This window comes from Gymnoscopelus microlampas, assembly GCF_963454915.1.
Source record: "Gymnoscopelus microlampas genome assembly, chromosome: 1".
NCBI classification, from domain to species: domain Eukaryota; kingdom Metazoa; phylum Chordata; class Actinopteri; order Myctophiformes; family Myctophidae; genus Gymnoscopelus; species Gymnoscopelus microlampas.
In genome coordinates, this window is record NC_139962.1 from 6886224 (window position 1) to 6898379 (window position 12156).

The following is a 12156-nucleotide window of genomic DNA, read 5'->3' on the forward strand; positions in this document are numbered from 1 at the left end:
TCATAGCGCGTCACAGAGTGCCGCGCTATGAGCTTGTAGATCTGCTATTTTCGAAAAATCAGTATGTTGCTATATCAGTGGTGCTCCAACCTTTGTCTAGGTATGTTTTATAGGTATTTGGTGGCGGACCCCCATCTCAAAATATTTTGTTCCAGGGACCCCCAGAAGCAAATATTGGGAGTTACATTTTTTCGTTTAAAAAAAATATATGTATTCAAAGATTTGCACACATTTTCACGATTTTTCAAAAAAAATAGCAGATCTACAAGCTCATAGCGATTATATATGAGCTTGTAGATCTTCTATTTTTGAATAGCCAAATAAATCTAAAACGACACAGATGCTTTCCCGGTCTTAATGGATTAATATACCAAGATACGCCATCCCACGCCTCCCCAGTCCCACTGGTACAACATTGTCACTCCACTTCGAGACTCACGCCTGGCTTGTTGAGATATTCTGAGCGGTAGGAGCGTGGCAGATTTTCAGAGCGTATTAACTTAAGAATAACAAACACACCCCGTATCTCCTAAACCCAGCTGACATAAGATACAGGAAATCAATGGAAGTTGGGGAGTCTTGGTTTCTCCATCTGTCTTGGGCATTAAGCCACGGACGTCCATGTTTTTAAATCTCTGGGACCCCAGTCTACACTGCAATGTTTTGGAGTTAGAGACCTGTAAGGGTCCATTTAGGTTTTGAACTATCAATCATTCACTGTTAGCTGGGGGGACCCCTCAAGGACCCCCGGGGGTCACCGGACCCCACGTCGAGAACCACTGTCTTAATATAAAGGTCTTAACTAGATAATTGAGTGGATTTTGACTAAACATCAATGAGCCGTTAAGAAGACATTTGAATTGTTTACGCAAATCAATCATTTCAAATCAATCCATGTGTTAAACATGAATCACCCATTAAGACCTGAAGCCGATTTCTACATAATGTCTTCTAAATCCCAACGTATGTTTCTATATCAGTGGTGCTCAAACTTGGGGGTTGACTTTTTCATGTCAACCCCTAAAATGATATGTATTTGACCGTGGACCCCCATCTCAAAATATGTTGTTCCAGGGACCCCCAGAAGCAAAGATTTGAGTTAAAAATGTTCGCTTTAAAAGAATATAAATATATTAATTTGCACACATTTTCTCGATTTTTCAAAAATAGCAGATCTACAAGCTTCTTCAGGTCTTCTTCATGGGTTAAAACACAAACAAGTTTCATGTCCGTGCAAGTTGATTTTCATACGGTACTGAAAACACTGGCTACTTCCTCCATGGCCAAACAAACCTTGTTATGCTTTAGAAAACGATTCGGCGGAAATGTCACAGTGCACAGCGAGTCCGTAATCAATACGCTAATCATGTCAGAACACTGGGTACGGTCCTTCTAAAGGAAGCCCATTTGATTCTCATGAAGCCATTTTCTAGTTCTCAAATCTCTTTCTTCGACTGCTCTAGTTCAGTATAAGTGGTGGATATCTAATTTCTGCGTTATTTTCTGTTTTTTTTTCTCATGGGTGACAGTGGCAGTGACAGTGAGGCGTACGACGACTCCAGTTCCTCTTATTCCTCACTCGGGGACCTTGTGAGTGAGATGATCCAAGGAGACATCCAGGGAGACACTCCAAGTAAGCACTTCAAAGTTCAGTCGCCATGACTGATTCCATATAGGCTCTATGCACAGCAGCCATATTATCACTTCCTTCACAGGTGATACCAGTGATACTAATGAAGGCTCTGTTCCATTTAGTGTAGCACAGTGGTTTCCACACCCCCCATAACTCTGAGTGTGTACAAATGGAACCAAATGGACCCTTACGGGTCCATTTGGTTCCATTTGTACACTCTCAGAGTTGCACACCCGTAAGGGGCCATTTGGAAGCCCATGAGGGTCCCTGGACCCCAACTGTAGACCCACTGGTGTAGCAGAGTGTTTCCAGTGAGCCAACATGCACAACATCAGCACCCTGACCTCTGTTTGACCAGAATGGAACGGAGCCTTCATTAGTATCATTGGTAACACCTGTGAATTTCTTCATAATATGGCTGCTGTGAATAGAGCCTTTTAGCGGATCTAAAAGCTCATAACACGTGGCGCGTTGTGAGCTTGTAGATCGGCTATTTTCGGTGCTTGACACAGTGTTATTTTAAGATGAATGCGTATTAGAGCAATGGTTAAATCCTCAATCTGTAATGTCTCCAACTGGTTTAGAATGATAATGGCAAAACATTTGTTTAAGGATATACAGTTACGGTAAATATCGTCTCTGTCGTATGGAAACCTCATAATTATGTCTAAAAATGTTACTTTTCAGGATTCTAATAAAAAAAATGGCAAAAGTCGTCAACGTTTGTGACGTTGATGTTTTTGTGTGATGCTGTAGTTATGATCAAGTTACGAAAAAGCACAAAAAAAAAGATATGGAGATGAAGTTTCTGCCCGACAGCAACGATGTGCATCTTTAAAAACATGCCGTTATAATGTGGTGATTTAGTAGAACGGCGCGTGTTCTCATCACTGTCGTCATGTTGACATGAACACCTCCTCAGGCTTGGACCCGCCTACCCACGCTGCACTGGGGGACGCCAGCGAGGTGGAGTTCCAAGACTTCCAGGAGTTCAAGGACGGTCATGCCCCGGACGGTCCAGCAGGGGGCGAGGGGGGCACCGCCGCCGAGCCCTCGGACGGACAGCCTCTCCGCTCCAGCTCCAGCACCACGGCCAGCTCCAGTCCCAGCACCATCATCCAGGGAGTCAACCACGTATGTAGTAGTCTGGGAGGGTTAGCGTCGGAGCTTGGACAGCAGGGGCGCGGCCACTGCGTTGTGATTCAAATCAACAGCCAATGAAGAAAAGGGGGCGGGATCCACATGCAGTGGGTGTTGCATCTAAATAGGATCGACGGGAAGCAATTTCCCCTTGAGAAATTTCGGCCGCCATTGTTGTGTACTGCTGTTTGCCTCTCGTCGGACTTTTTAGACGAGTTGCACAGCTCTCAGACCGGTAAGAGGCGTGTCCGCTCAGATTCAGAGCGTAAGGTACATCCCGCCCACAAATACCAGGGCTCTGGCCCAGAAGTTCCTCGCCAGAGCTAGCGAAAACTTCTGGGAACTCAGATTACGTATGTAGCAGTGTGGATTTTTTTATCGACTAAAACTATGACGAAAAATGTTCGTCGACTACCTTTTTTTCACTGACGAAAACGAAATAAAAACTAAGCTACGATGACCACAACTAAGACTAAATATAATTGACAATTTCTCGTCAACAAATAAAAACTAGACTGATATGTTAGTGAGGGACTAGTGGAGAAGAGATCCAGTAGAACTAAAAGACAAGTCATTTTATGTTTGGTTGCGCTCGGGTGTTGCGCTCTTAAAATAGCAGATCTACAAGCTCACAACGCGTCGCGCTGCGACGCGTTGTGAGCTTGTAGATCGGCTATTTTCAGCATGCAACCAAGTGTAAAATCAGCCATTACGACGCCATCAAGGCCAAAATACATTTTAGTCGACTAAAACTAGACTAACAGCAAAAAAATTCAGATGACTAAAATACGACTAAATGGAATTTGATTAACTCATTCCCTGCCAATAACGCATATATGCGTTCTATTGAGTCCATCACTTGCCTGCCAATAACGCATAAATGCGTTTTTAGAAAACTTTTTTTTTAAATTTATTTTTTATTTTTATTTGACCCAAAGACCTAGTCTCGCGTCACCAGACTACTATTCCACAATCTCTGAATGCTATATAGAGTCTGGGACTCCACTTCCCGAAAGCTGTGTAACGGAAGTTGTTCAGACCGGAAAGACATTCGACCAATCACGCCGCGGTGCCCGCGGACCTGTAGTCCTAGTGGAAACAGAACCGAGGCGGAAGCATAGTCATAGGAGCGGTAGATTCATGTTATTTGTGCGAGGATTGTTTATCACAGAAAACTGAGAAAGGTATCATGGAATTAACGCCGAAAAAACTGTGAAAGAAGACACTAGTAGACATAAACGATGTTTATGAGATTCGTTGATTCCACTCGGACTCTGCACAATGCTGAAACGGACGTGGGTAGGGGAGGGGCATCCGCTTTCCACTTACACATGATCAGAGCTTCCGAGTCCCAGACTGTATGTCGGAAACATTTGTAAATTGTGGGAGGCAACAGTCTGGCCACGCGAGACTACAAAGACCAAGTAGATATGATTTTTCGAAGATCTAGACTCCTATCCACTTCCATGTTAACTTAAAACTTAAAAATTCTGTATCTCGGCTCCTGAGTACTTTTTTAATTTCAATGAAAAATCTCTGGCAGAAAAAATCTGAAATAATTCAAGCAAGTTAAGTGTTAAAAAGACTATGACTAAAACTGAATCAAAATTTGCTGTCAAAATCAACACAAGGATGTAGTCTAGCGTAGCCGGACAACTATTCCACAATATCTGAATGCTATATATAGAGTCTGGAACTACACCTCCCCAAATCCCAGACAGGAAGCTGTTCATCCGTTCATCATTTCAGTTCACGAAAATATATCTTAAAATGTCTTTACATTACATTCTTTAATATCCATTTGTGCTTAGCAGCAAGCTATACATGCTTAGATTATTTTGATTTATGTTTGGATAAATTTGATCATTTTCAGAGCTTCCGTTGCTCCAGACGGTCTGGCTGCAGAGACTACCACATATATGTGATATACAAAGAAATGACTGATAATGATCAAAATGGCCTGGACAACTGGCCCATCTCTCTCCCCATTTCCTGTCAGACTACTATCCTATCAATAAAGGCATAAAAGCCACATCAAAAACAAAAAAAAACAATGTACCATGGGCAAAACAGGCCATGATTAATAACTTAATGTACTTCATAAATAATTGGTACTTTTGAATACTATTTTAAAAGGAAGTACTCCTGTACATTAACTCAAGTACAAATTGGACCGAGCAACTTTCACTTGAAGCCGAGTAATATTTGATCAGAAGTATCTGTACTTTGACTCAAGTACCGGGGTTGAGTACTATACGTTGTCCAAAATGGCTCTCTGATGAGTGTGGAGTTTACATTTCTTTTTTTTTCTATAATTTTTATCCCTCGATTTTGTAACCCTTTTTTTTCACCCGGTGCCAATTTGCTAAGTGATCCTGGGCGCTACACTCCCTCCACCAGCCTAGGGAGGCCAGGGGCGAGCTCATGCCTCCTTCAATGCATGAGAGCCAACTGACCTTCTTGTCACCTGACAGGGGGGAGTTTCCCTGGTTGGACGTAGCGCGTGGAAGGAACACGTTATTCCAACCAGTTCCTTTCCCCTCCATCAGGCGCCCCGGCTGACATGGGGAGGCATTATAGTCACCAGGATTACTACATGTTTATGTGGGGGTATTAACTACCCTAGGGCGGCTGTGGCTCAGGAGGTAGAGCAGGTCGTCCAATGATCCGTGGGTCGGCGGTTCGAATCCCGGCTCCTCCTCCTGTCCACATGTCGAAGTGTCCTTGGGCAAGACACTGAACCCTACACTGCCTCCAATGATTCGGTCGGCGCTAGCTTGCCACCATTGGTGTGTGAATGTGGGAAAAGTGGGGACGCTGGCGTCGACTGTTCGCCGCTCCACCTCCCAATGTCCCCTCCCTGTATGAATGAATGAACCATTGTAAAGCGCTTTGAGTAAGTTTGAGTACTTAGAAAAGCGCCATAAAAATGCAATTCATTATTATTATTATTATTATTAGGAGACACGGGGAGAACATGCAAACTCCACACAGAGTAGGCCCTTTCGCCAACCCCACCTAGGGTATGGGTGCTGATGACACGGAGGAGAGTTGAGTTTACATTTCTAACAGCCTACCAGTCTAGTAACCTTTACACAGCCAACAACATCCCCGCTCTACTCAATCGATAATTAAGGAACCTAAATAATTAATGGAAGACGGAATTGAAATAGAATTAGTGGACTAAAAGTAAGTGGGAGGAGCATCTGTGGAATATGTGCCAGCAACTAAACTTATGTTGACACCCAAATTCGTGGTAAACCAGATGGAAACCATGTATTTCCAAATCTGTTTTTTTTTTTGTCTTTTAAGGAAATTGACAGTGGTGGAAAAAGTACCCAAATGTTTTACTTAATTAAAAGTATCAATGCTGCAATGTGGAAATACTCTGTTACAAGTCACCGAAGTCCACCAAGTCCGGAATTGAAAATCTACTTGAGTAAAAGTACAAAAGTATTGATATCAAAATACTTAAAGTACAAAAGTCATTAAAGCTACTCATTATGCAGTATGTCCCATTTCACAAGTTTTGAAATGTCTAAAAATCTTTTGAAAATAGCAGATCTACAAGCTCACAATGTGTTGCATCGCGACGCATTGTGAGCTCGTAGATCTGCTAATTTCAAATGGCCGAAATGTATATAGGGCTGAAGTGTGTGTTTTGTAATAATAACCAAAATCTACAAAGTAACTAGTAACTAAAGTTTTCATATAATTGTAGTCGAGTAAAGTATACTATTTGCCTCTGAGATGTAGTGGAGTAGAAGTAAAAGTACAGAAAATTGGAAATACTCCATTAAAGTAAAACAGTACTTGAGTAAATGTACATAGTTACTTCACACCACTGGAAATGGAAAAAAAGAACCAATGGATCCAATGTCCATTGGCATTAATAAAAAATGAATAAAAAAAAACTGTTGAAATATGGAGTGTTGTTTGGTTTTTAGGATCAGGCGGTGGAGCCCGGTGAAATCGAGGCTTCGCCCAGCGCCGCCTTACAGAACCCTGTCCCAGGACTGGTGGGCAGCCAGCCGTTCTGCCCCAGACCCGCCGCTGCTTCTGCCCCCCCCACCACCACCATGCTGGACCCGGCGGCCCCAACCGACCCGGGAAGCAGAAAGCCAGAGTATGACAACCCTTACTTTGAGCCCCAGTACGGCTTCCCCTCTGAGGACGACCCCGACGCAGAGGAACAGGTGGAGTCCTACACCCCTCGCTTCAACCAGAGCCTCAACGGCAACAAGTGGGTTTAACACACGCACGCACGTGCACACGCACGCAAGCATGCATGCACGCACACGCACACACACACACTTTCAACCAGAACATCAGCAACAAGTACTGTATGTTGTTAATACTTGTGAATCGTGTGTGTCACCTACACCAGTTAAAGTACCAAAAGTAAAAGTACTAAAATGTTTGAAAATAGCCGATCTACAAGCAATGCCACGCGTTGTGAGCTTGTAGATCTTCTATTTTGAAATAGCTTAGGGCACGCACGCACGCACGTTCATTTCAAAGGAGCTTTATTGGCATGAGAAAACACATTGCCAAAGCAAGTTAAAATATAATACACACACACACGCGCACAAAAATAGCAGATATACAAGCTCATAGCGCGGCACAGAGTGCCGCGCTATGAGCTTATAGATCTGCTATTTTTGAAAAATATTGAAAAAAAAATGTTTTAGATTTTTTTCAAAACATTTTTAGGATTTAGATTTTTTAAGAATCGCCTCAGGTCTTAATGGGTTAAAGTTTGTTCATCACTTGAATGAATAGCGTGTATCACCTACACCACCAGTGGTTCTCAAACCTTTTTTTGAGCTTGGAGACGCATGGAGATACAAGGTCTCTAGCCTGACAGTGATGATATGACTGAGGTGTTTTTTATGTGGTGATGTTCCAGGGCCCAGCGGCCTCTACGCCCCAGCAGCCTGAGGCTGCCTGGGGAGTCAGACGGAGAGGGAGACTCCCACAACAGCTCCCCCAACTCCACCATCTCCAACAACAGCGGGGACGGCTTCGGAGGCCTGATGAACTTTGCCAGTGAGTACAATTAAATGCATACGTAACGTTACGTCATGTGACGTTGCGCTGATGAACGTTGCCAGTGAGGACAATTAAATGAATACGTTGTTACGCTATGTTCTGTTTGCCTTCGAAGAGGGAAGCTTTTGATTTGAATTAAAAACCCAATCAATTAATTTTTCTTTAGCATAACACATTTTGTTTTGCGTTGTTTTTAACTATTTAACCCAAGAGAAAAACACAGCTAACCTACCTAGTACCTATTCCCGGAAACTAATGACTTGATTTTTTTAGCTAGACCTTTTCATGTGATTGTGTCTCCTGCAAAATAGGCCACGACTCTTAATGTATTTATACCAGTGGTTCTCAAACGTTTTAATTTCAAGGACCCCCCATAAGCCATGACTCTTGACGGCGTACAAATGGAACCAAATGGACCCGTCCGTATAAGGGTCGGATTTGGTTCCATTTCTACACCGACCTGTGGTTTGGTTCCACATTTTGTTACAGACCTGTAAGGGTCCATTTGGAACCTCCCTCACGAAACCCGAAGGGTCCTTGGACCCCGCTTTTGAGAACCACTGATGTATAACCCAGCCAAACCTGCAACGTTACTGAAGAGTTTGTGCTTTTGTGCTGAATCATTTATTGACGGTGGCTCCTGAACCAGTCCGCATGCCCGATTTCTTAACAACTTGAGATCACACGCTCTCAGTAGCTAGCTCCCTTCCAGAGCCTTAAGCGTCGAGCAACACAATGAGTCTATCTATAAGCTCACAACGTGTCGCAGATGTAATGCGTTTGTGTGCTTATAAATCGACTATTTTCGCAACATCCATTTAGCTTTACCCTGATTTTAACCAACAGCAACCCTAACTACACCAACTCTAACGTAATCCCTAAACGCAAGGTTTTTTAACCATTATACCAACATTTTACCATCTCTTATTCATAATCACAACCGTTTTAACGTTACCTACAAATTTAAGGGCCTCCAATGGAAATAAGCTCTCGAGCATGCATCGTGGGTGTGATACTGTGACTGCCGGTTCAGGAGCCACTATTACAACAATTCATTTTCTTTTGCATTGTAGCAGCTTTGCATTAATCTTTGAAGTGTGTTCATTTTTCTGCATCCTAGCGATTCCTAAGCCAGTTGTAGAGGAGGGAGGGAGGGAGGGAGCCCTCGTTTTGGTTCACTCGTCGTCCTGCGTGTGTGTAAGGCTGTACAGCAAAGAATGGGTTTTTCAAATGAATCCATTAAGACCGGGAACGCAAGCTATATACCAGCTCATAGAGCGGCACCGAGTGCCGCTCTATGAGCTGGTAGATCTGCTATTTTTGATTTTTTTTTGCAAATCTTTGAATATATATATTTTTAAAGCCAACATTTTTAACTCAAATCTTTGCTTCTGGGGGGTCCCCTGGAACAAAACCTTTTGAGATGGGGGTCCGCGGCCAAATACGTATCTGAAAATGTTTTCTAAATCCTAACAGTATGTTGCTGTATCAGTGGCGTTCCAACTGTTCCATGTCAAGTAACCCCAAAATGATATGTATTTGGCCATGGACCCCCATCTCAAAACATGTTGTTCCAGGGACCCCCAGAAGCACAGATTGGAGTTAAAAATGTTGGCTTTAAAACATATATATGTATATTCAAAGATTTGCACAAATTTACCTCGATAAAAAAAAAATAGCAGATCTTGTATATCTGCTATTTTTGAATTGCCAAATAAATCTTAAAATGACACAGATGCGTGCCTACAGCGGACGGAATAGGCTCTATCATGTGAACCAAAACCAGCGCTCCCACTGCGTGTCACAGGCAGCGATTGTGGGCAGGGTTTTGAGCTCGACTGGCTTTGGGAATCGCTCACGCGCAGTCATGTGTTTAATTAGCATATTGTCGCTTTCAGGTGGAAACCTTGTATGTACAAAACTGTTACTTTTCAGGAAATGGAAAAATATAACATGTGTTCCAATGGAGGATCTACTGTAGTTAGTATTTAGTCACACGCTCTTTATAGTTTTTTATAGTTTTTACACACACACACACACACACACTTAACCACTTTTAACCTGGTGTCCTTATTTTGGGCATTCTCTCTCTCTCTCTCTCTCTCTCTCGCTCTCGCTCTCTCTCTCTCTCTCTCTCTCTCTCTCGTATCATGACATGTTGTGAGCTTGTAGATCTACTGTTTTTGCTGCTTTTGAGCGACACTGTCATAAGACAAAATAATAAAGTAGGGCATTCATTTAAGAAAAAAAAACAACAAACAACAACAAGGTTTCTGCCCGTCAGCGACGATATGTTTTATTCCTGATCACTCATTTTGATTCTAATCATCTCTGACTTTTTAATCATCTTTATGATTTCTGATAATCAAACACAGGTAATCTGTACAAGAACCATGGCACTAGTTTCAGTTTGTCCAACCTAGCTATTCCCAACAAAGCGGCGAGGGAGAAAGCCACGCCCTTCCCCAGTCTTAAAGGTACAAGCACGCCCGATATGACAACCTTGTGATCTGCTGTTTGTTATTGTTGTCATGATTATTGTCCCATCTCATTCTCTCATCTGCTGCTCCTAGGTTGTCATTTATTAATCCACTATGACGAGTTCAGTGGAAATGATTAGTTTCATTAGAAAGTTATTACCACACAAGTTAACCCTAGAGTCCCTTTTCTGGGGTGAACTTTCGGTGAAAATAGCTGATCGGCTATTTTTGGTGAAGATATCTAGTGTAGAGTGGGAATAGGAGGGGGCCTAATAAAGCCCTGAAGGACTCCGTCAACCAAGTATATAGGGTTTAATTGTTTAGTTAAATCAGGGATGGGTTGGGGGAGCTGATCAAATGAAATTTCAAGGTTGGAGAAAAGGCCATTCTTCTCATTAAGTTTCCTTTTTTAATTATCTAAGTATATATATATATATATATATATATATATATAAGTATATATATAAGTATATATATAAAAATATAAAAGTATTCTAGAATGTAGCTCTTATCTCCCACATGTGTAGTTCTAATGCTAATTTAGATTGCAGATAGATTTAAAATAATATATATAATCCTCACAATTATTAATAATGCAGTTCACTCAGGTATTGAAAGTAGTAAACTATTGTTTGAGTTATATATATAATTATGTGATGTTTTATTATAATCAGAGTTTCGGAATGTATATAAAATGTTTGTGCCATGCTTAAAGTAGAGTAGAGCTCTAAATTAAACTTTAATGTGTTTTCAGTTTGTATTTTTTAAATGTTGGTATATTTATGGGATTTTTTTCTTTCCTTTTTATTCTTTTTTTTTCTTCAATTTTTTTTAAAGAATATTTTGATTTTGATGTAGAGGAGGAAATGGAGCAAGCAGGTTTGTAGAAGTGTTTTATATTAGTATTTTCTCTTCTTTTCTTTTAAGCCTGACTTCCTCCCCTCTGGACTGAAGTGTCTTTTATTAGTATTTTCTTTTCTTTTAAGCCTGACTTCTTCCCCTCTGCACTGCCAGACTGATAATTATGGCACTATTATACAGGAGGATATTGAGGATGTATGAAAGTTGGGTTTTTCTCTCAAGTACTGAGTCTTAAAGGGAAAGTCTCCTCCAACAGACTTCACATTGTGTCTTTTATAGACCGACATATGCCAGATTTTGGAGAGTTCTAGACGACTGATTACCAATGTTTTCACTGATATGTTGTGAAAAGGTAATTTATATTTTTTATCAGTTTGAAAAACTATTTGAGAACATTTAACTAAAACAAATAAGTAAAAACCAACATTTGCACATTATCTGATCTGTATTTTATCTATACTTTATCATATTTTTAAATGTAAAAAAATAGCCGTTACAAACTCGCGAAGCATTGTCTGAAAAAAGAAATCAATAAAAGGTTAACAATTGGGACACATCAGCTGCATATTTGCTGATAGTGATGTCATCAAAAAAGTAAATTAATGGCCTGGTCGAGTCGGGCTCTATTAATCCACTTTAGAATTTTGAAACGTACATTTTTAAGACTTGGTTTTCCTAATGTTGATGAAACCGTAAGTTATTTAGAAATAATGTGAATTCTGTTGGTGGGGGGGGGGGGATACATTTTGCCTCGGTTAACAATGAACATGTTAACATGTAAAAGTTGTTGGGTTCATCTTGAGAGAAAAAAGGTGCAGCAGATCATGGCATCGTTAACTCAATAGCTCACATGGAATAGCTGCCATAGAGACGTTACTGTTCCGTTGACGTGGATGTGTTGTTGTTTTGTCTTTGTTGTTCAGAAGACCCAGACAGCCCGGGTATGTTACATCTGGTGTGGATATAGTGTGTTCTGCTCTTGCTACTAGA

The 12156-nt window shown here is 41.3% G+C and overlaps 1 protein-coding gene across 11 annotated transcripts in view; it reads left to right on the forward strand.

Moving 5' to 3' along the window:
* madd (MAP-kinase activating death domain) overlaps positions 1 to 12156 on the forward strand; it is a 106685-nt gene that overhangs the window by 49368 nt on the left and 45161 nt on the right. For 7 of the 11 annotated variants that reach the window (XM_084061148.1, XM_084061152.1, XM_084061155.1 and 4 more), the window contains exons 11-15: positions 1530 to 1633; positions 2556 to 2767; positions 6721 to 7016; positions 7683 to 7822; positions 10201 to 10302. In XM_084061148.1, the coding sequence (XP_083917274.1) occupies positions 1530 to 1633; positions 2556 to 2767; positions 6721 to 7016; positions 7683 to 7822; positions 10201 to 10302 (854 nt within the window). The remainder of the gene's footprint in view (positions 1 to 1529; positions 1634 to 2555; positions 2768 to 6720; positions 7017 to 7682; positions 7823 to 10200; positions 10303 to 12156) is intronic. The other 4 variants (XM_084061156.1, XM_084061150.1, XM_084061154.1 and 1 more) reach the window with 3 other exon arrangements.